At 33.7% G+C, this 25,547-nt stretch overlaps 1 protein-coding gene across 2 annotated transcripts; it reads right to left on the bottom strand.

Moving 5' to 3' along the window:
- Nucleotides 1-1,237: 1,237 nt before the first annotated feature.
- On the bottom strand, nucleotides 1,238-3,125 carry LOC7463306 (SNF1-related protein kinase regulatory subunit beta-3). Of its 2 annotated transcripts, none has more exons than XM_006378890.3 (3): nucleotides 2,893-3,125; nucleotides 1,966-2,055; nucleotides 1,238-1,894 (listed from the first exon to the last, which is right to left on the bottom strand). In XM_006378890.3, the coding sequence occupies exons 2-3, from the start codon at nucleotides 1,990-1,992 to the stop codon at nucleotides 1,568-1,570; spliced, it is 354 nt and encodes a 117-aa protein (XP_006378952.1). In that variant the 5' UTR covers nucleotides 1,993-2,055; nucleotides 2,893-3,125; the 3' UTR covers nucleotides 1,238-1,567. The 2 variants fall into 2 exon arrangements, with proteins under 2 accessions (XP_006378952.1, XP_024464040.1); XM_024608272.2 differs by lacking the exon at nucleotides 2,893-3,125 and adding an exon at nucleotides 2,131-2,881.
- Between the last annotated feature and the right edge of the window lie 22,422 nt (nucleotides 3,126-25,547).

Genomic DNA, 25,547 nt, shown 5'->3' on the forward strand with positions numbered 1-25,547 from the left:
ACATGTATTGTAGAACTTTTTATTTTGATAAATTCAATTGGTTTGATAAATCTAGTTTGGTTTTATACTAATGAACTCCATAATTACCAAAACCAAATTTGAATAGAAATATTATTCAATTTCTGGTTTTTTATTTGGTACTAAAACACCGAATTTATTATTATTTATTAATATAGAAAATCATATATGTTATAATTCTTGATTCTTTGAACACCAATCTTGTCATTAGATAATATCTTCCATGTAAAGTCGATAGACTCATTTTAGTCTCTTTTCATCAATTTATTTTGAAAAAACCATTCCAAGATATCCAATCAATTATAAAATAATATTAAACATCCAAGTCAAATAATATAATTCATAAATCATAAACATGCAGTTTATTTAACAATTAAGCCAAAAGAAAAGGGAACGAGGAAAATAGAGGTTGAACTAATAGGCCATAGTTTTATGGATGATTAATTTTAGGTTATTAACCGACATCAAAAAACCAAATTTAGGAACCAAGGACTTTCGGTTTAAACCCGAACAGAGATCAACCCTTGCAGCCAGTTCTCCATCTCCATCCTGAATCTGCCATTCTCGTCATGGTCTGGCCACAAGCTGCCAGTTACCTCATATCTCAACGTTCATACGTTGACAAGCTACTAAAGAGAAGATTAAGTAGTTTATATTTTATAACTAACCATAATGCATCCTACTCTATACTGAGAAGACATCGATCCCTACAAACCCAACTTCAAAACAGTGGAAACAATTGAGGAATGCAGATGATTATGGCCTTATCAATCCACCATAGAACTCTGCATAGTATAACTCAGCCTTATCAAAAGTGGATAGAGTATGGATACAACGCATTGCATTGACCAAGACATGGATATGCAATAAGTTGACTAATGCATTTCATGTCATATGATATATAAACATTGCACGGATGGCTCAGAGACAATGTGGAGATAAGGTACATTACGGACGGACTGCTAGATCAGATTATCTACAAGTATTCTTTCAAATTGTGGGCATGCAATTTCTATGGATGTAGATAATGCTATCAATTAAAGAAACTTATCATGAAGATAGTCATGTGGGGTTTTCAACTTTCAACTCCTTATTCTATTCATGATATTCCTAACTGGTAGCCGAAGGAGCAGCACTTGGTAGCCAGATAAACTTCGAGAAATACAATAAAGCTAGACACCATGAGTACGAAACAGAGCCTTCCTATCAATATGGAGTATTTCGGAGCAACAAGTGCACATGTCCATGGGATAAAGCAAATTTTCAAGTTTCATAGTACAAACAAGCTCCACTCCACCATTTGAGTGTTGGCAGGAAGATGAATGGAAGCTTTACAAGTCTAGCAATCTACCCTCATGGCAGAGGTGACAATTTAAGTGAAGAGAACTTCAGGGTTCAATAGAACGAACCTAATTCCAACAGTTGCTGTGATGCGAGACTATAAATATTTCTCGTTTTGGCTAATCTCATATTAGAGTCCATCGCAGCCAATTCCATCACAACATGGGCAAAGAAAGAAAACCTAATGAAGGTTTATTATATACGCATACTAAGTGCTGGTACTACCCCTCCTTTGAACAGGTTTGTATAGCACAACAGTGACAAATTTTGAATGGAAGCGATGAGTGAACCCGAGTGCCACCACAGAACGTGGGGTCTCCCGGTTCTCAATGTAAAGATGGTTGAGAATCACATTCTGTGGCAGTGGAAGCGTTTCAGAAGAGTCTGCACTTGCAGGGTAGCTAAGCAACGAGTGTTGCAGGTGTGGAGGCACTGAAGGTGGGTCCCGTACCTCATCTTCATTCCCTGGATATGCATTGTTGTAACTTGAATCAGGTGATCTAGGAACTTCAAATCCCGCAACAGTCGCATCTTCCTGCACCATGATCAAATTATCAGATCCCAATATAATATCAAAAGCCCCAAAGTGGCAAGTTTTCTACTTACATTATCTTCACTGAATTGGTTGCTCATGTTGAAAATGACAACGCAGATGGTTAACAACACAAAGACATCAAGTCTGCAATGCTCTTAAACCTGAAAACATAAAAATCCCCACATAAGCATCTTAAAACTGTAATTGCAGCACCCAAATATTTAACTATTTGTCACCAGTAAGATTCAACGAAGCAGAGCTTTATTTTATTTTAACAATCTCAAATTTGTTAAGCACGAAATCATTGCCATTCTTTCTTAGCATTCATGCTCATGAAGTTCGATTGGGGATCTCAGTAATGACCTTTCAGCTAACCTCCCAACCCATTCACTTCAAAACTTTCCCACAAAGGAGAGGCTCTAAGCATTCCACAGACACACCGAATCACATTCTTTAACACAGGTGCCAATACATACAGCTACAAAACCACCTTCTATTTGCATTGTGCACCAAAATATGACCCAAAAACAAAAACATAGCTTGACACAACACAAAACCCAATTTCTCCAATGGCACGCAATTCATCTTGTGAACCAAAACTATAGCCGACAATTCAATTAATAAAGAATCTACCTAATAACCATTGTGAATGGCCATAAATTTCATTACCATAACCTTCATCATCCTGATCCATGTCATAAAGAAATGTTACTCTTTTCTTCACAAAAGTAACACAAAATAAACCAAAAACAAAATAACATAAGGTAAATAAAGCATTGATTCCCTAAAAACCCATCAAAGAACTACAGTAAAAAATTCTCAAACGGGCACAATCTTTCAGCTCAAAAAATCTTGACTTTGATCAAGAATCAGAATATCCAACTATAATTCCATTCTGGGCCAAGAAAAAATACTCAAAAATTGAATAAGCAAAATTTGAAGCCAGAAAGAAAGAAGGAAATTTGTAGCCGAAAAGAAAGAAGAAGATGGCTGGCTACCTTGAAAAAGCTGATGATGAGAATCAATCTCCGATCTGAAACTTAAAAGGGTAATAGAGGAAATAAAAAATATGAGTGAAACAAGTAGAAGTAGTAGTTTGAGAAGATGAGTGGTCGCCGGAGTTGCCTTTAGCCTTTAATTTTGGAGCAACATATTTAGAAAGTAGAACCCTAAGGTGGTTGAGGTGACACGGTAACGTTCCTGTTACTGTTGCTGCTTCTGCTTGCGTGTACGTGTACGCAGACTGAAAAGGAAAAGACAGAATGCCCCTAATTATTACAAATCACCATTTACAACTTAGATTTTGAAAGTAAATTTAATTATTCGAGTTTGGGTTTTTTTAGTTTGGTTTTTTTGGAAATTACAGTGTTATAAATTTTAGAATTTTAAAGATTTAACTTTTTGTTAATTTTAGAATTTAAAAAATTAATTAACATATGTATAAACTGATCTAAAAATTTACAGTTAAAAAATATATATTTTTTTAAATAAAAAAATATATTTAAAATATGAGAAACTATATAATAGTTTCACTAAAGGCACTTCAATTTAAAATCTTTTAACTTAATATTTTATTTAGTTTAGATTTTAAAACAAATTATTTTCAATTTGTCTTGATATTATTTAGGATAAACAACCAAAAATAATTCTGATAATTAGTAAAATTATGATTTAGTTTAAGAAAAATTAAAATGGTATATTAAAAAAAAATTAAGTTGGTATTTATTAAATTCATCTATATCAAATCAAATTAATTTAACAAATTTACAATTCTAAGTGATGAACTACATCAAGTTCAATTTTTTTCTTAAAAAAAACTATTTTGTACATTAAAATTAGTTTTAAATAGGTTCTTTATATTTGAATCAGTATAGATGGATTGAATAACGGGTCATCCTTCCTTACTTTCTCTCTGTTTATATAAAAGGTTTCCCTCTCTCTTCCTTGCGGGTCTACCTCAATTTCGAATATGTTATTAAAAAATTTAATTTATTTTTATTAAAATTTAATATAGTTTGTACGTTTTGGATCATTTTGATGTGCTGAAATCAAAAATGATTTTTAAAAAATAAAAAAAATCATTAGCATACATTTCGGTACAAAAAATTATTTAAAAAACAACCACTATCACACTGTCAATCACCCTTTTCCTTCCACATGTTTTTATAACTCTAATCAATTTACATTTTCTGTCATTGACTTTTCCTTTCTATACTTTTTTTTCTTTCGCTGAATCTCTAGTCTTCACAATAGAAGCCATGGATGGAGTCATGTACGTTGAATAGGACAATTCATTGGAAAAAAAAAGTAGAAGAAAAGCGAGAATCAAGAACACAGAGACCTTCTATATCATGAAAAACAAAATGAATGTAATCGTGGCTTTTTATACAGCAAAATGCAACTGCAGCAGCTTAGTACTCGTTTGTTTGCTGAAAAGTAATTTTTTTGAAAAGTGAATTCCGGAAAAAGTGAATTCTAGAAAAATGAATTCCGGGAAAATATTTTCTGATATTTGATAGTGTAATGAAAAATAAGTTGGAAAACATTTTCCAGTATTTGGTTATGTCATGGAAAATAAGCTGGAAAATAACTTATTAATGTTTTATTTTCTCAAGTTTATTAAAATAATGAGGAACAAATCTTACAAATTAAAAAGTTGAATGAGAATGAAATTGAAAAAAAAATACAATTTCATAAATTATCTCAAATAAAATAAATAATAATCAAAATAATAGAAATCAAATCTAAAAATTTTAAAAAAATGAAAGGTGAAGAAATTAAAATAATAATAATTAACATTTCATAAATTATTTCAAATAAAATAAGTAACAATCAAAAGAATGAGGACCAAATTTGACAGATAAAAAATTTCAATAAAAAAATGATAAGGAAAAAGCAAATAACAATTATAAAAATAAGGAGCAAAATTAATATAAAAATTAAATTTTAAGAAATGGAATTGAAAAATAAATATTCAAAACAAATTATATATAGCAATCAAAAGTTTGAGGATTAAATTTGATATAATCAACAAATAATGACATTTCTAAATTTTTCACAACTTCCGGAAAGTGTTTTCCGCCCAAATTTTCCAGGAAAACACTTTCCTGAAAACCAAGCCAAATTTTCCTTTGACTGGAAAGTGTTTTCCGTTGACCAATTTTTCTAATGACAAACAAACACAGGAAAGTTTGGAAAGTGGTTTCCTGAAAACCACTTTCTGGAAAACAAACACAGCCAAAAGGGAAAACACTTTCCTGAAAAACCAAACCAATTTTTTCTTTGATGGGAAAGTGTTTTCCGTTGACCGGAAAGTGTTTTCATTGACCGGAAAGTGTTTTCCGTTGATCAATTTTTCTAATGGCAAACAAACACAGGAAAGTTTGGAAAATAGTTTCCCGGAAAGTGAATTCTGGAAAACAAACATAGCCTTAATTAACATCCTCCTTAGACCTACCTCGTTTAACATCCTTCTAAGGACCGGGAGCATACATACATGACACTTGTGAAGGCATATATTGTTGACTTGTCAAAGTTCAAACACTAGTTAGATTGCGATATTCATAAAGAATATCAATGAATGATAGTGAAAAAAATAACATCTTATAAGATAGGTGACCCGTGAGTTGTTGTGGGTCGATTTATAAATAATATAAATTATTATGATAGTGACAATTAAAAATTAGATTTGTGAACATTATATCAAGCTCAAGCGTCGTGAGTCTGGTTATAATAATAATAATAATTTTTAATTTTATCCTTCAAATCAAATTTATGGTTTTTTTCAATAGTAATAATTTTTTTTTTCAAATTTATTAATAATTATATTAATAATAATGAAAATAATAATATTAAACATGTCTGACCTAAATTCTTATAGTTTTAAATTTTACCCTTCAAATCAAATATATAGTTTTTCTTTAATAGTAATAATATATTTTTTTAAATTTAATAATGATAATAATAATAATAATAATAATAAGACTCATGTTTCTTGGGTCTTGCACCCTTGCCAGACCCAAGTTACTCAGGTTTGTTGGTGCCAAATCTAACTTCCTTTGGTATGACATTCCCTGCCTGACCCAATTAACATAGGTTTGACAACCCTGCCAGACCCATAACATTCAAGACTTAAGCACTGCTGTTTGGCAGTCATTCCTGACTCGAGCACCTGAGGTATGGTTGTTTTGCCAAACCTGAGCGTCTAGAGTCTGATAGACATGCCTAACCCCAACGTTTGGGGTCTGGTAGTCATGTTTATTTTTTTAAAAAAGATAAAAGAAGCCTCTAACCCAAAGGTTAAAATTTTGTGGCTGAAGGACAAATCAATATCTATACTGCACCCAAAAAAACCCGAATAGACCATTTTGTTCCCTATCATTCTTCTAATGCCAAATATATCCTATGGAAAAGATAACTCCATCCTCAACTACATGCTTAGCAAGTTTCTTTGGCAAAGACAATTACATCATTACACTACACCAATCTACAATGATTTGTGTCTTGGTGAACAGTAAAATGGTGAACAGCGAAACACTGATATCCTTTAATATATTGTATAATACGTGGTAGAATTGCATCTTTCTTGTAGCCCCGTTTGCGAGCTATGTTTATGCTCTCAATGGCATATACACCTACAGACGTAAAGACAAGCAACAAATAAAGTAGCTAACCTAATTAATGAGAGATTGTTAGAATTAAGTTTCAATTATTTACATTTGAAATTAAGTAGATCATCACAATCTTTCCATTGCAACATCATCAAACTATACATATAATAGTGCAGGACCAGATTTAATTTCTGTGTACATGATAGTTAGTGACATATCACCATTTGATAATGACCATAACATTACACAATGTAACAATAAAGAAAAGAAATGATATGATAAGAGAACTTTCTTCATCAAGATCAACCCTATAGGGAGATGATATGAGAACAATTGCTCTTTTATTTATTAGCATTTATATTTGGAGTGTTAAGAAATATATTTATTTTGTTTTATTTATTAAGGGTATAATAATAATTTTAGTTTAGCCTGTATATAATTTATTTGTATTTAGGTTAAAATAATAACTTGAGAATAAAGTGATCAAAGAAACCCTAGCCTCCTTCTCTTTTATGTTTGTATTTTTTTTTTGTTTAATTTGGATTGTTTTGCATGGTATTAGAGCATGATTTCATGGTTTAATTATTTGGAGTGATATTTGTTTAATTTTTGCAAATCTGGTATTTCTTCTTCCCTTCAGTTTCTGCAATTTGGTATTTGCATTCTATTTCTGCAAATCTAGTATTTCGTCTTCCCTTTAATTTTTGCAATTTGGTATTTACATTCTGTTTTTGCAAAAAAAATTTGGAGTGATCATAAAACTTTGAGAAGATATTTGTTTAGTTTTTGCAATCTGATATTTTTTTTTCTTCTTTTGTGTTCTAGTTTTCTTTGTTTGTTGATTATAGCTACTAAAAGAGATGATTCGCTTCAGTCTGTGAATGTGAGGTTGGATAGAAAGAACTATTCATATTGGAGTTATGTAATGAGAAATTTTCTTAAGGGTAAAAAGATGTGGGGATATGTTAAGGGAACTTATGTGATACTTAGGAATACTAATGAAGGGTATGCTGCATTGATAGGTGTATGAGAAGCAAATAATGTAAAGATTATTACTTGGATTAACAATTCTATTGAGCATTCCATAGGTACATTATTGGTGAAGTATGACACAACAAAGATGGTTTAGGATCATCTGCAAAGGTTATTCACGCAATCAAATTTTACAAAGCAGTATCAATTAGAGAATGACATACGAGCTTTTCACCAGAAGAATATGAGTATTCAGGAGTTTTATTCTACTATGATAGATCTTTGGGATCAATTGGCTTTTACAGAATTAGTAGAATAAAGATATATGGTGCCTATATTGCTCGTAGATAGCAGCAACGATTGGTACAGTTTTTAACAGCACTTTACAGTGATTTTGAAGTACTTAGAGGGTCAATTTTACATTGTTCTCCACTGCCTTTTGTTAACTCTATTGTCATTGAGTTATTGGCTGAAGAAATATGTTTTCAATCTTATTATGAAAAGGAAATTCTTTCTGCTTTGAATCCTTTTGTAATAGTAGTACCCTCTAAGCCATTATTTAATCATCAGAATAAGCCTTATACAAGGGTTGCCTTCGACGAGTGCAGTTTCTATAAGCAGAAAGGTCATTGGAAAGCTTAATGTTCCAAGTTGAGATAACATAATCAAGCTTGGAAGCCTGGTAGCTAGTCATAATTTGATGCTCATAGATCACCTCAGGGCTATAAACCATCACACCACAATACTACAGTAGTAGCTTCATCATGCTCTATCATTGATCTTAGTACTATGGCTGAGCAATTTCATAAATTTCTCTTTACAGCCACAAACAATGTCTGCTTCTTCTTTTGTAGATCAGTTGTCTCATAATTCCTCAGGTATGTCACATTCTGAATGAGTTTTGGATTTTGGTGCTTCACATCAAATATCTCTAGATTCTTCATCTTTTACTTATGTGTCCCCTTCGCCCTCTATTTCTATTATGACTGTTGATGACACTCCCATGCCCTTAGCAGGTGTTGATTTTGTTATCACACCTCACTTGTCTCTCCCTAATGTTTGTCTTATTTCGAAACTCAGATTAAATTTGCCTCTGTTGGTCAGTTATGTGATTCTGATGATTATTATATACATGATCTGCAATCTTAGAAGCTGATTAGGACAGATCGTAGAGAGAATAGACTATATATTTTAGATGAGTTAAAAGTATCAGTTGTTGTTGTTGCTGCTGCTAGTGTTGATTTGTCTTCTTTTCATTTGAGTCCTTCCTCTTCTAGTTTTTATTTAAGGCATTCTTGTCTAGTTTGTATTTTTTCTTCTCATTTAAGATATTTGGCATCCATAGAAACTTTAGGAAGTTTACAAACTTGTGATATTTTGATGTATGGATGTAAACTAACAAAATTTTCTGCTTTACCTTTTAATCAAAGTATTTATGTTTCTTCTTTCCCATTTGACTTGATTCATTCTGATGTATGGGGACATTATCCTGTTGCCATAAAAGAAGGGTCTCAATATTATGTTTTTTTTTTATTATTATTGATGATCATACTTGTTATTGTTGGGTTTATTTAATGAAGCATCATTCTAAATTCTTTGAGATTTATACAACCTTTCAAACTCTTGTCAAAAATCAACATTCTATTGTTATCAAATGTTTTAGGTGTGATTTGGGTAGGAAATACACGTTTAATAAATTTTATGAGTTGTTTGCTTTAGATAAAATCATTCACAAAATTTCATGTACAGATACTCCTGAGCAAAATAAAGTTGTTGAAAGAAAACATAGGCACATTGTCGAAATTGCTTGTTCTTTTTTATTGTCTGCTTTTGTTCCTAGTAAGTTTTGGGGAAAAGTTGTTCTTACTGCTATAAGTTTGATTAATACAATTTCATCTTCACATATTTCAGGTTTTTCTTCTTTTGAAAAGTTGCATGGGTATGCCCCTGAATATTCCTCCTTTAGAGCTTTTGGTGTACTTATTTTGTTCTTTATCCTCATGTAAAACACAGTAAGTTGTTCTCTTGATCTACTATTTATGTCTTTCTTGCTTATGGTGAAGGTAAAAAGGGGTATTGTAGTTTTGATCCAATAACTCAGAAACTTTATGTCTCGTCATGATGTCTTTCTCGAGCATATACCTTTCTTTTCTATTCCATCCACTTCTCATAGCTTGAATAGATCTGATTTTATTCATATAAATCTTTTTTTCTAAGGATTATGATAATTTATCATCTCAAGTTTCTGGTACCTCAAATACCCCTCCTCATGTTCGATCAATTTATACTGATCATTTTGCAAGTACTAACACTTTACTCTATGGCACACCTGAAGCTCAATTCTTCTATACAATCCCTCAAGCTCTGTCTAAGATTGTGAATGCACCTCTACATCAATCCAAACATATTCGTAAATCCATAAAGTTATCAGATTTTTCTTATTCTTGTTATTCTTAATAATATACTTCCTTTTTAGCTTCTACTCGTTGTCTCTTTAAGCCCTCTTTCTTTAAAGAGATAATTCTCGATCCTCTTTGACAATAAGCTATGGATGAAGAACTTTCTGCTTTGCATAAGAAAAATACTTAGGATTTGGTTCCTCTACCTTCTGGTAAGAGTGTTGCTGGTTGTCGCTGGGTGTATAAGATCAACACTAATTTTGATAGGACTATTGAGTGATACAAAGTTAGGTTAGTTGCAAAAGGATACTCTTAACAGTATGGTATGGATTATGAGGAGACATTTGCCTCTATTGTAAAAATAACTACTATCCATACTCTTATTACCGTAACTTCGGTTTGTTAGTGACATATCTCTCAACTTGATATTAAAAATGCCTTTTTGAATGGAGATCTTCAAGAAGAAGTTTATATGGCGCCTCTTCCTGGTGTTTCACATGACTCTAAGTATGTTTGTAAGCTTAAGAAAGTATTATATGATCTCAAACAAGCACCTCATGCTTGGTTTGAGAAATTTTATTTTGTGATCTCTTCTCTTGGATTTGTTTTTAGTAGTCATGATTCTACTCTTTTATTAAGTGCACTAATACAGGTCGTATCATTCTGTCTTTATATGTTGATGACATGATTATTACTGGTGATGACATTGATGGTATTTTATTTTTAAAGACAGAGTTGGCTAGACAATTTGAAATGAAGGATTTTAGTTATCTTCGATATTTCCTGGGTATTGAGGTAGCTTACTCACCCAGAGGTTACCTTCTTTCTCAATCGAAATATGTTGCAGATATTCTTGAGCGGGCTAGACTTATTGATAATAAGATTGTAAATACTCTATTTGAGGTTAACATAAGATATTCTTCTTATAATGATTTACCTTTGTCAGATCCAACTTTATACCGTACTCTTGTTAGGAGCTTGGTATATCTCATTATTACTCGTCCAGATATTGCATATGTTATTCATGTTGTTAGTCAGTTTGTTGCTTTTCCTACTATTGTTCATTGGGTAGTTGTTCTTCGTATTTTGCGATACCTTCAGGGTATAGTCTTTTAAAGTCTTTTACTTTCATCCACCTCTTTTTGGAGATGTGTTCATACTCTTATGCTGGCAAAAATAACTAATATTCGTACACTTATTACCATAACTTTGATTTGTTGGTGGCATATCTCTTAACTTGATATTAAAAATGCTTTTTTGAATGGAGATCTTCAAAAAAAAGTTTATATGATGCCTCTTCCTGATGTTTCACATGACTCTAAGTATGTTTGTAAGCTCAAGAAAGTATTATATGATCTCAAACAAGCACCTCATGCTTGGTTTGAGAAATTTTATGTTGTGATCTCTTCTCTTGGATTTGTTTCTAGTAGTCATGATTCAGCTCTTTTATTAAGTGCACTGATGCAAGTCGTATCATTCTATCTTTATTTATTGATGACACGATTATTACTGGTGATGACATTGATGATATTTCATTTTTAAAGACAAAGTTGCCTAGACAATTTGAAATGAAGGATTTAGGCTATCTTTGATATTTCATAGGTATTGAGGTAGTTTACTCACCTAGAGGTTACCTTCTTTCTTAATCAAAATATGTTGTAGATATTCTTGAGCGGGCTAGACTTACTAATAATAAGACTGTAAATACTCTCATTGAGGTTAACATAAGATATTCTTCTTATGATGATTTACCTTTGTCAGATCCAACTTTATACCGTACTCTTGTTGGGAGCTTGGTATATCTCACTATTACTCATCCAGATATTGCATATGTTATTCATGTTATTAGTTAGTTTGTTGCTTCTCCTACTATTGTTCATTGGACAACTGTTCTTCATATTTTACGATACCTATAGTCTTTCAGAGTCTTTTACTTTCATCTACCTCTTCCTTGGAGTTGTGTCCATACTCTAATGTTGATCATGACAGTGATCCTATAAATCGCAAGTCTGTTATTGATTTCTGTACTTTTTATGATTCTCTTATTTCTTGAAAGAGCAAGAAACAATTTATTGTTTCTCAATCTTCAACTGAAACAGAATATAGTGTTATGACATCTATTACAAAAGAGATTGTTTGGTTACTTGCAGATATGAGAGTCTCCCTTTCTCATCATACTTCTATGTATTGTGACAACCAGAGTTCTATTTAGATTGCTCACAACTCGGTTTTTCATGAATGAACTAAGCACATTGAGATCAATTGTCATCTTACTCGTCATCATCTCAAGCATGACACCATTACTTTGCCTTCTATTTCTTGTTCTTCGCAAATTACAAATTTCTTTACCAAATCACATTTCATTTCCTGTTTTTGTTTTCTAGTTGCCAAACTCTCGATGTTTGTAGCTGATGCATCGTGAGTTTGAGGGGAGATGTTAAGAAATATTTTTATTTATTTATTAAAGGTAGAATAGTATTTTTAATTTAGCCTCTATATAATCTCTTTGTATTTAAATTAAAATAATAATTTGAGAATAAAGTGATAAATGAAACCCTAGTCTCCTCCTCTCTTATGGTCGTATTTCTCTTTATTTAATTTGGATTGTTTCATAGGAGGCATATATGGATTCAAGTATATGGTTGAATTGTTCATGGTGGACCTATAAAGATCACCTAATGAAACAAAAAGGTCAAGCATGTCAAAGAACTATCTCAACCTAAAAGCTTAAGCTATTAAGTAAGGTCTCAAGATATGATTTATATTATTCTTTAACACATCCCCTCAAGTAAAAATTGTTTGTGCTTAAAACTTGCACAGACTCACACTACCTTGTGCTTAATTTTTATCAAATAAATAGAGATGGTGAGATTCGAATTTGTGATCGCTTGGTCATCAAGACTCTGATACCATGTCAAAGAACCATCTCAACCCAATAGCTTAAGCTATTAGGTGAGGTCCTAACACATGATTTATATTATTCTCTAATAAAACACACATACCATATATGCAATTCCTTGTCCTTAATATTAGCTTTGATTGGATAATAATTGACATTAATAAAGTTAAATAACATACCAATACTGTTACGCAAGGGCCCTGACTTTGCTGAATCAAATCTTCATCGATCAATGAAACCTTGTGTGTTGCTTTAATATTTTGGCCACTACAGTAAAAATTATAATGGACAAGTAAAAAAACTGAGAAAATGATTAGCATTTTTTTGGATATAATGGAAGGGAAAGTTTATATTTCTTCTTAACACTTTAATAATAAATATCACTACAATCTCCAAACCTCCCATATTGTATCGCTCAATAGGGTATAGGGTAGCAACCATTTGTTGAGTAATATACTAAAAACTTGTCGGCTGAATTACGTTTATAGATCACCTTAAAAGTTTCATCAAGAACCATACCATCCTTTAATTTGCACAAGGAAAAGGGAACACTATAATCATGATGAGGGCAAAGTGTCTTGTAAGAGTTGTCAGATACGCTAATGGAATTCATAAATAAAATTCAGAGCTACATGGAATAAAATTACGTCAACAATTTATTGCAACAATGTGAATAAGGTCTTAGATGTATTTTTTTAGTTTAACGTGGGTGTTCGGATCAACTTACACGAGATTATCTTTCTTTTTAACATATCATAGAAGCAATTTCTATCCATTCATGCTTTCCAAAATTGCATTATCTCAATCTATTCAAAGACTTGTTAATTCCACTTCAATGAATCTTTAATGAAAGGTAATAAAGGGTTTAAAACTGTAAAGGTAATGCCTCAAGCCAATATGTTATGAGAAGATCTATATTTATAGAGAATAGATTCATTGTATTTATACAATCATATAAATAGAAACAAATATACAGAGAAAGTAGATAACTAAGACTCTGGAGAATCACCACTATCTTGGCAATAGTTGTGGAGAATATCTTGGTTATAATTATGGAGTAATATCTTGTTGACAATCAGAGAAATCAGAGTTTCCTCTAACATCCCCTCTCTATGTTGTCGTGGCAGAGAAAAGGGAAACACACAACTTGCCATGATCCAAGAAAAATAGTAATCTGGCCACTCTTTTTATAAAGACATCAACTAACTGAAGGTGTGAGGGGACAAAACCAAGAGTAAGAACTTTTTGAGAAACAAGTTCACGAACAAAATGATAGCCAATATCAATATGTTTGGAATGAGATTTGGTGATTGGATTGATAGCAATAAAAATGGCACTGTTGTTGTCACATAGGAGTCTTAGAGGAGAGGAGAGGGTGATTTTGAGTTCTCGTAGAAGTTGAAAAGTGTCCAAGAGAGTTCGGCAGCCATAGAGGCAAGTGCACGATACTCAGCTTTAGTATTAGATCATGCAACAACAATTTGCTTTTTAAAGCAATATGAAATTAAGTTGTTGTCGAAATATACAGCAAACCCAGTTGCTGAACATCGAGTGTCATGAGGACAACAAGCCTAATCAGCATCAGAAATAGCCGAGCAAAGTTCGAGAAGAATCATGAGAGAGTTGTGGACCCTAATGTCAGGTGCCTTTGACATAGCGTGAAATACGCTTCAAGGCTCGATAGAGTTGACAATATAGGATAAATTCGGTCTAGTAAGAGTCAAATATTGTAATGCACTAGCTAGAGAGCGAAACTGTTTAGCATCAGAATAAGCAGTACCAGAATTGCTTAGATGAGATTCCACCACAAAAGGAGTTGATTTGGCTTGCAGTCCACCATAACTGCATGATTTAACGGATCAAGTGCATATTTAGCTTGGCTAAGATAAAAACCCTTATCATGTTTAACGACCTCAATCCTCAAAAAATAGTGTAACTCACCGAGGTCTTTCATGGAAAATTCCTTGGCCAGATAAATAATAAAAGAACTCAGCATAAAAGAACTGCTTGCTTCTTATTATATTCATATCATCAACATAGAGGAGCAAATAGATAACAACAGAAGAAGTAAGATATATAAATAGAGAGGAATCAACACTACTAGCAGCAAACCCAATACTAAGCAAGATCTGACTAAATCGTTGAAACCATGCATGAGGGGCCTGTTTAAGGCCATAAAGAGCACCTTGTGAGCGACAAACATGACTTGGGAATTGTGGATCAATATAGCATGTTTTAGAAGAGGGACCTGACGCTGGCAAGGGAGAGGCATGTTTTGCACGTCCAGAAAAATAGCCACGCTGGACAACCATAGCCGACTGATAGGAAGAATCACCAGAGAGTGATCGAGAAAAAACTCATGGCTGAGAGCTTTGGGAACCAAATTAGCAAAGGAGGGCAGTGGCAACTGAGACAACATGGGTGTGGAAAAAATTTTAAAACCCGATCCAAGTCCACAGAGAAACCAATGAACCTTATCGGTGTCATCAACTGATTTACCAATAACACTAAGCTGATCACACAATGATCGAAAGGAACGTGCATATTCAGCAAAACCAAACAATGTTTTTTTTTTGTTTTTATATCTTAAAATTTGTTAACGAAAAAAAAATATAAATCGCAAAATAATTCCTTTTCCTTTACGTAATTTTTTTTTTATGGTTACAAAGCAAAGGCTTTTAACCTTAGGCCTTTTGGGTGGGAAGACATATGTGTTGCTGAAGCTACCAGCTCGTTCTGCCTCCTTTTTGAGTTTTCAAAATCATTGCAATTAGTTAGGTTTTTTTTTTGATGTTTCAAAAACTAGAGATTTTGCCTCAAACATCTACTAGTTTAATTATGATAACTATGGAGGCAAATGAGCAAAGAACGCAAGCTACGAAGGATTTTTTTTAGTAAAGGCCTCCTTAGTGCCAAGACAATTACTACTTTAATTTTCAATGCCTTGAGGAGGAGGATCTCAAAAGACGGACCTGAGATAATAAGTTCTTGAACTAATAAAATCACACTTACAAGGTTATTTTGCAATCCTTGAACATGCATGGAATGAAAGGATTTAAGCCTACAAGGAAGAGGAGTGGTAAAACCATCAAAACAAAAACCATTTCTATTCAGCCGAATCATCAACAAGTAATTACTATAAAGCTGACGGACCAATTAGGACAGTTACTGTTTTTCTTAGCATTAGAGTGAAACCAGACTTTGGGATCTTGGCATGAAGAAACTTTGCTTGAGGTTAGGGAGTACCGTTCTCTCTTCCACACCGTATGAGCATTGGGACAAACCTGAGAGCATAGACAATATCCTCCAGGGTGGACCTGTTGGGGGATAAGGCGGGGTTGAGTGAGAGGCTTCGATGCGAAACAAAGTCTATTTGTCCTCATTATTTTGAGTTTGTCGAAGGTAAATATACTTCTAGGATTCACCAAAACTAACTTAAGAACTAGAATACTCAAGAACAAGTTTAAGAACAGAGAACAGAGAAAGGAGAAGAATGAGGGTTTTTTATTTTATTTTGATGAAGTCCAATATATTAAAGAAGAAGAAACCAGCAAAACACAGGGAAGGAAACAATACAACAACATAAAACACAAGGAAGAAACACCTGAAACTTATAAAAGGAATCAACTCCTTGTCTCATAACCAAGAATGCACTCATGATTTCTCGAGAGATCCATACCCATGTGAATGAAGGAGCTATAGAAGGATCAAATCCAACCACTAATGTGTTTGGCACCAAAAAAAATATTAACCCAAGAGTATATTTTGTCGGTGATTGGCAATGACATTTGGAGTAATTTTATTCCAACTCTTTGTAAAATATTAACGGAAGAATTTCACCAATGATGTAACCTAATTTTTGCTTATTAGCTTTTAATTTAATTTTACGGGGTTTAAAATGTAAAATTAAAATATTAGAGATTTATTTCGATGAAAAATGTGATTTGTCAGCTTGTGTGAAAACTAGGAACTATAATGTGTTTTTGTCATTTTATCCTTATCTTCAAGATAATCCTTATATTCAAGATAATGATAGATATCTGTTTTCGAATTTGATTTTTATCAAATTCAAAATTCAAAGAAGAGAATGAGTTTGATTGAAACTTTATTTTCCACACGCGATGAGACTCTTGCACTATAAATATAGATCTCAATGAATGCAAAAAAGGAAAAAAAACCCTAGAGGGGGACAATCCCAAGAAACACCAGGGGAGAGGCCATTACCAAAAACCCTAAAAACAAAAACATAAAACAGAAGAAAGGAGGGGCGGCGAACCCTAAACTAGCCCCCCAGCCCCTTTCTTTTTTTTTTTTTTGTTCTAGCCCGGCCTCTAGGAACCTCCATATAGCAAAGCCTCCCCCAGCATCCCTGATTGATGTCCACCTCAACAGCACCAAGCCACACCTTTTTCTTCTCAGCCGCTACTTGTAAAGAATACAGGACCCCTTCCCCATGGCCAAACAAAGCTTAGACATCACAACCCTCACTCTTTGAAAAAGGAGGAGAACGGGACCTTCGGAGGAGGGAAGAGGATTAATTATTGCAGCAACAGCAGCAAGTTTCCTCCTTCTACACCAGCGACGACCACACTAGTAGATCAGTAGTGCAACTTCTTCTTCTCCAGCACATCATCTTCCTTTATGCAATACTATGAGCCGTCAAGTAGCTTTGTCTTTAATCGTGGGCTCCAAAAGCCATCATATAGGCTTTCAGCCGGTGTTGCAGGAGACACTTTTGTTTTTTTTTCCAGTCCAGCAGGAGCTTCTTCTCTGTGCCATAGCAACAACAGGAGACTTGTTTCAGCAGCAATTCCATCAGCAGCATCCGGTGGGCAGAGAACTTGAGTCACTTCTCTTCGGATGGCAGCGGCACCTGGAGTTTTTTTTCCCCATTGAAGCAGCGACAACGAGTGCTCCTCAGCCACACCTTCCCTCAACTGCAGTGGTAGAAACAGCAACAACCTCCTCATCCAGTAGCGGCAGTGCTGTTTTCAGCAACTTGACTTTCAGTCACACCATCAGCAACCAACGACAGCAGCTCCTCTCAACAAGCTACCACTGCGACCAACATACATCCTCTTCTCAGCAAGCTGCTATTGTGAGTAGCAGAAGTAGTGTCCAACATCCTAGCTTCAACCGAAAGTAGCGTCCAGCAGAGGTTCCCATTGCCAGCAGAAGGTAAACACAGGGAGGGAATGAACAATATAAGGTAAGACAAACAAAACAGGGAACCAGAGAAAGAATGGAGGGGAACTAGCATTGATCAGTTCTTCTCCAGCAATCCAAAAATCAGAGAAAGAACGGAGGAAAAGAAGTAGCATTGGTCAGCCGTTACCCCATCATCCAGCTTCTTCTCCAGAGAACCAGGTAAGTCTTCTCTTCCCTGCTTTCGCAAATATAATTCACTTTTCTCACTGTGCATACAAATTTAATTACCCCTGCACTGTTGCTTGTATTTTTTCACGTGAATTTTTCACGCATGCGCGCAATAGTTCCCTAGCGGGCTGGCTGGATCCAGCCCACCGCATACGGCTGGGCTATATCCAATCTTAAAAAAAAAAAAAAAAAAAGTTTATGTTTCATTTAATACAGAATTTATGGATTTATTCATTAGCGTCAGAGTCAGGAATACTATACTTTTTGGGTTGTGCAATATTTGCCAACACCAAAGTTGAAAATATTTAAAATTGATTATTCACTGACGCTAGAGTCAGGAATATCCTAGGCGGACTAGGAAAAGTGTAATACAACAAACTCTTAGCAATTTTAGACGAAACCAGCAATGCAGCTTGCCTCAGGTAGGACACTTAAAGGGTGATAGCATCTTTCCTTTCGCGTAACCAGTACCCGTACCATAGAATCTCTGTTGACCAGTTAGGGTTCCTAGTGACCATAATACTAGGTGGCGACTCCTTCACTTTTCCCCTAAAGAACAAGATGCCAAATATCTATTCTTTTTCCAATCAAGATTATTTTTTAATTGGTCGCCGCGATGTCCGGGTGTGACAAACATAAAAAATAGTAAAAATTGTAAGTTAACACTAACCTTAAATCTTGTAAATCATGCATTGACATATGGTTTTCAATCAGGATGTTTGGAAACCTGGCTCCATTGAAACCATGAAATTTCCATCGATGATTTAAATGACAATGTTATTATTCGAGTAGCCTCAATGTTTGTGAAACTAAAAATTGATAAATTTAATGAAATATTATTTGTTCATAAATTGTTAAACATAAACCAACTCAAAGCAAAACAAATTTACATTGAAAGGTTGTCCTTCCAATATGCCTCGTACTTGTAGGTGAAGGGACACCGCCTTTACGTTGCGGAACCGCACCCGAAAAGGCGGCGGCGTGAGTCGACACACGTGCTTCTACTAGAAGAACTAGCTGTGATCATGTGCTTATGACATGCAATTGATTTTCTCCTATGCATCTACACAAATTTGATGAAAATTTGGATAAACAATTTGGATATTTAAAAAACAATCGGCAACACTTTCCCTATACTAGAAACTGCCCAAATTTTTCAATCCTGCAAATATACAGGATAATGTTTTTTATTTTATTTCTATCAACAATTTTGAATAATTCAATTTCGTCTCATTTTCAACATGATAATATTTTTAATCCTAAATTGACAAAAAAAATTGTAATTAAATTTAATCCTATATATTCAATTGATATTGAACCACAAATTTGACAATAACAATTCAAATTCAACAAAACAATAAAACATTAATAAAAACATAGATAAAAGAGAAAAAATAATACAAAAACAAATATAGGCCTCAAGAATGAAAAATTCTTACCTTAACGGCATGTTTAATTTCAGAGTTTATCTATGTGATAAAAAAACAAAAAAAAAATACATTGTTAATAAATCGAAAAAAAAAAGAAAAATAAGAAAACAATATGTCAAAAGATTCACCATATATACTTATTAATTGTGTTGAGAGAAAGAAAGCTTTATTTCTAGCTTTGGTGTTTGAAAGACAAAATGTTTAAGTAGAGAATTGAGAAGAGGATTTGAGAGAGTGAGAGTTATTTTTAGCTTCAGAGAAAAAAATGAAGTTCTGATGTGCTCGTTGGGTTTTTATACCACGTTTTACTGAGGAAATTACCGATGGACTATTTAATAGTATTATTTTTAATTAGTCCATCGGTGATTCTCTCGATAACATCCCCTTGAAATTTTTATTTTGCACTAAAATTTTCAAAAAGCCCTCCAGATTGTTTTTAGTTTGTTTGTAATTCTATCAGTAAAACTGCAAATAGAGATTCATTAATTTCTAGTGTGTTAAAATTCGCATTTTGTTAGTGATTCCCTCAGGAAACTTGCCACTCAGTCAGTAAACTTTAATTGTCATCACTGACATGGAAGGGGGGTAATTCCCTTCGCATCTGGAATACACCGACAAACACTAACCATTGGTATTTTTATCAGTGTTATGCACAGTAAACAATGTCATGGGGAGGGGAACAATTCCCTTAGTCTCTGGATTACACCAACAAACACTAACCGTCAGTATTTTTATCGATGTTATGCATAGTGTATAGTGTCATGGGGAGGGGAACAATTCCCTTCACCTATGGAATACACTGATGGACACTAATCGTCATTATTTTTATTGGTATTATGCTAAGTAAATAGTGACATGGGGAGGGGAATAGTTTCATGTGCCTCTATAATACATCGACGGACACTAACTGTCAGTATTTCCATCGGTATTATGCACACTGAATAGTGTCATGGATAGGGGAACATTTCCCTTTGCCTCTAGAATACATCAACAGACACTAATCATTGGTATTTTCATCGGTGTTATGCATAATGAACAGTGTCGTAGAGAGGGGAACAATTCCCTTTGACTCTAGAATACATCGACAGATACTATCTGTTGGTATTTTCATCGGTGTTAAGCACAATGAACAGTGTCATAGGGAGGGGAACAATTCCCTTCACCACTAGAATACACCGACGGACACTAACCATTGGTATTTCCATCGGCGTGAAACAATGTCTGATGCCAGATTATATATTTATTCCCTATCTATCCATCCCGCAAATACTTAAATCGAAAGTTGCACGCACAACACAATAACACAAGTTCACATAACAATAATAAAATAAATACTTCTTTGTAAAGAATTTTGCCAATAAATATTACATTATAGTTTATGACATTACATTTTGTGTTTTGATAGTTAGTCAGAATTGTCTTCTTCTTTTTCAATTGACTCGTAGATGACCATATTATTTGATAGTTTTACCCACATTTACCTAGTATTTTGCCTATGTTATATATAAAATACCTTGATATTCTTTGTTTTATGTTTTGAAGGCACTTTTGGATGTAAGATTAAAAAAGAAGTAAATTAGAGATAATTGGAAGATTTGACCTCCGATCGATGTTTTGTGCAGAGCTTAAGTTCTAGAAGTCAAAATGAAGTGATTCTTGTGGAATTATAAAGCTAACATCCATACATTTCTATAAATATATGGCAAGAAAAATAATATAAAAAAGAGCATGGAAATTGCAGCCTTCAAAGTCAAATCTCGCATTCTGCTAGTGTTGACCTTCGACCATTTCGACTCGAATATCTTGAGCTACAGAAGTTCATTTGATGCAAACTCAATTTCATTGGATTCTTGACTCGAAGACCTATCAAACTACACAATTTCAGTACAAAAAGAGCTCATATGAGAGATATGTGATTTTTCTAAGATGACACATGAATTTTGTCAGCAGACAGGTTTTGTGAAGAAACAAATTCAAATTACGTCCCAAAGCATCCAAACCGGCATCCAAGTCTTTATTTTGTCAATGTAGCTCCTCTAAGTCAAAATTCAAAGCTTGAAGATTTTATGCATGACTATTTCTCCTTTTTTTAGAAAAATAGTTACTAAAATGTAAATTGTCTACTTAGAAAAGGACTATTTTGTAGAGAAGGGATTAAGGTTTCCTAGGATATAAAAAGATAGAGAAAAAGGAAAGAGGGGGCAGCCAACCAAGAGAGAAAAAAATGCCCTTTTCCTCTACAAACCTGAAATCATGCATTCTTTTTTCTTTTTTATTAGTTATTCAATAGATATGCAAGGCTAAACTCTTTTTGTTTGTTACAAGGACAAAGAAACCTTTGGAATTCAAAAACTGTGAGATTTATTTTACCTTTTGTTTTCAGTTTATATAATGAATGAATATGTTTGTCTCCTATGCTTATTTCCTATGATTGTTTTTTTTAATTGCTAGACCGGACTCTAAGTTATTATTGTAAACAATCTATTGCTAAGTTTGCTATCAAAACCGGAGTTGTAGTATATAAACTTGTGAAGCAACTAAGATTAATAATTGTGGCAAATCCAGATTAGTAATCTTAGGGAGAACATTCAATCGATTAAATCAAACATGGACTGCGAACAGTTATGTTATCTAGATTAATCAACTCATCTAGTTTTTAAGGCTACTATTGAATTAAATTACTAGTGTGGATAATGTGGTTGTTTGATGGTTAGGATTAGTTATACAGCGGATCTGTTAATTAATCAACACAAGAAAAAATAGATAATTAGAGTATAAATTGATGTTTAGTTTCTATGATCAGTTCTGATTTCTGTAAGTGGATGTTTACTTGCGACCAAGATTTGTTTTTCTTAATAAATTTCAATTTTCTTTGATTTAACATTGATTGTTTCTTTTCTGTTTACTATAGCCATAGATAACTTCACAATCCCCCCCCCAATTGCACATCGTATAGCATAAAAATCTGAACTAAAACTTCCTCGTGGGATGGACCCCTTGCTCTATACTATCTTGTTTATTTAAGCAAGGGTAATTAATTTGTGCGACTGCGACATCGCAACACTCGTTGTTAGCTTCATCACACTCTTTTACGTTGATATCATTGCTATTGTTGTTACTCAATTTTGGATCCCACGTGCTGGAGATGGTGTACACCCGTTTTGAACCGAGTGTAGGAGTGTAGCTCATGTTTGCTAGAAAATTGACAAAAGCGGAGGAGAAAGAAATATTTTTTTTTCGAACTCTGTTTGAGCTGTTTTCTGCTCTCTTTATTCTTTCCCTTTGCTACCAAAATCGTCAGGTTTTTCTTAGATTAATCAGGAGTCTTCATAAATGCTAAATTCATTCCTCTTTTTTTTATTATTTTTATCTGGCCTTTAAAGTTGAATAAATCCCTCAGAATTTGCACTAAAAAATGGTTTTGCTGCTATCGTAATTTTTTTGTTCAAATTAGGCTCTGATTCTAACTTGATTTCGTACGATATCTAACCATCCTAGCTATGTTCTGTCACTCATGACATGTTGAAAAATTGACTTATACCTTTATTGGGTCCTAGGGATCACTGATCTTAGGGCAGACTCTCAGTCAGATTTGGATGCTCGGCATGTCAGATCAAAAACCTTTTTGACCAACTAGATTACTGCCAGATTTTGTTCTTTAAAACGATTTTATCTCAATTTGACTCCTTCCTCAAAGTTGTAGTCCTGGATGCATAGATAAATTTGAGCTTTTGAATCACTCGATTTTGATATCAGAAGCTCAAGATATTCCCGTTTGAATATCTAGTGTGAAAGTAGGGATTCCTGCCACGAGAAGGATCCTGACCCGAGTTTTGCACTAAAAAACTCTATTTCCGTCACAAATTTTGATGATTTGTTCTTAGGTCATACTCTTAGTCATATCAGGATTCTCGGCATTGTCAGTTTCTGAATTAGATCAGAAGACCCTTTTTGATCAACCAGATTACTGCCACATTCTGTTCTTTAAAACGATTTTATCTCAATTTGAATCCTTCATCAAAGTTGTAGTCCGGGATACGTAGATGAATTTGGGCTTTTGAATTGCTTGATTTCGATATCAGAAGCTCAAGATATTCCCGTTTGAATATCTAGTGTGAAAGTAGAGATTCCTGCCGCGAGAAGGATTTTTGCCCAAGTTCGCGGGCCTGATTCGAAGGATTTTTTTGGACCAAGGACTGAATTGAAAAGTACTAAAATGAGTGATTGAATTGAAGAAGGATATTGAAAGCTGGAGAGGAGGGTTGGATCATCATAAATGATATGATTTTTTACCACACCGAATAAGGAAAATAAGACTTTGTAACATGCACTCTTACCCATCTGATTTCTTTCTTTTTTTCCTCTGCAAATTTCCTGTTGGTTTCCATGTTTGTCTTGCTGATTCGAGAGCTACAAACCACGTTTTTATTGATTCATTTCAAAGGAAACAGCTGGTGCCTCATGGTCCCAGCTATGGAAGGAAAGAAAGGAGCTGTACCACCCTTTGATCAATGGAAATTAAGTGCTGAAAATTAGAATAGGAATAAGAATATTTCAGTTTCCTTTGTGTGTTTTTTTACTGCACATCAGCAGGGATTTGCATCCTAGAATTAATGCATTGAATCTTTCCTAAATAGAGATATGTTAGACTATATATAAACCCCTCTAATGACCTAGCAAGGGGCGGAAAAAAGAGCATAAAAAGAAGAGAAAACCGGGGGAAGAGGGGCAGAAAAAAACAGCAAAAGAAAGAAGTAAAACACAAGAGAGGCAGGGAGTTTAAAAAACCGCAGATAACAGGGGAACATAGGGGTTCTTTCTTTGATCCTTTCGTCACTGTAAAAAAAACGAGAGGAGAAAGGAGAGGCAGGCGACAGGGAAACCAGTAAAAGCAAGAGAAGTAGAAGGAAGAACGTTCAATTCATCAGCACAGCTTCAGCGACTTTGCTTCGTCTGTCATTTACCAGTAGCTAAGGAGGCGCACGTGAGCTGTCTTTCGGTCTTTGGTTATTATTTGCTGCAAATAGGATCTGTAGGTATAAGCCCCAATCTCTCCTCCTTTGTTATTTTTTTATACTAGGCATTCGTTGGTTATTCGGTTGTAAAACTTTTTTTTCCTCTGAATAATTGATTTCTGTTTAGACAAAACCAGCGCTTGTCCATTTTCTTCCATGATGTTTGAGTTTAGCTGTTGTCCATGTAAAATAGGTTTGTCTTCATTTAGGGACTTTCCTTTTGTTTTCCTTACACCCGCTAGATAAGAAATCAGTCGGCCATTGTTTTGTTTTTCTTAATGATTGCTCCCAGTTTTATTTTTTTCCTAACTGTCTGCGTGATTTGGCTTTGAATTTTTTTTAGTTTGCTTTAAGCTTATTATAAATCTTAGTAACAAAAAAGAATATATGTGATGGCTGGTTAGCTTTTATTGCGATTTTTTGTGTAATTGTGATGCTTGTGTTTCGATAAAAAAAAATAAAATTTTTCTTATATGTTGCATACGGCCAATACCCTAATATGTTTTGAATGCTCTTTTTTATACAAAAAATATTGGAAGTTTTGAAAAGGTGTTTTCGCATGGATTTCTTAAACCCAACAAAAATTATTTTCTTGCATTTCTGGATTTTACAACATGTTTGTAAAACTCCAAAAGGTATTGGCCAATATTCCAAAAAAATAAAAAATCTTATTTTGGGGGAAATTCATCTATTATTCACCGTTAATGTTTGAATAAAAAAATCCCAAAAGGATGAATATCCAAAATATTTAATGGGAATAACTCATTATTATTCACTGTTAATATTTGGATAAAGAAACCCAAAGTGGTAAATATCCAAAATAATTTTCTATGGATAATAAGTCATCACACATCCTTGAAAGAAGCCTTGATTATAATCGAGGACATTTCAATTTTTTACTCCACGGTTTACGAGCCGTGAGAGTATAAAACACTAAGGCAAAAAATAGGTT

Source organism: Populus trichocarpa, chromosome 9, assembly GCF_000002775.5.
Source record: "Populus trichocarpa isolate Nisqually-1 chromosome 9, P.trichocarpa_v4.1, whole genome shotgun sequence".
Taxonomy (NCBI): Eukaryota; Viridiplantae; Streptophyta; class Magnoliopsida; order Malpighiales; family Salicaceae; genus Populus; species Populus trichocarpa.

Coding starts and splice junctions, on each gene's coding strand:
- LOC7463306 (XM_006378890.3), bottom strand. CDS start 1,992: ATGAGCAACCAATTCAGTGAAGATAAT. Junction 1,895..1,965: donor ACCAATTCAGTGAAGATAAT/GTAAGTAGAAAA, acceptor ATCATGGTGCAG/GAAGATGCGACTGTTGCGGG.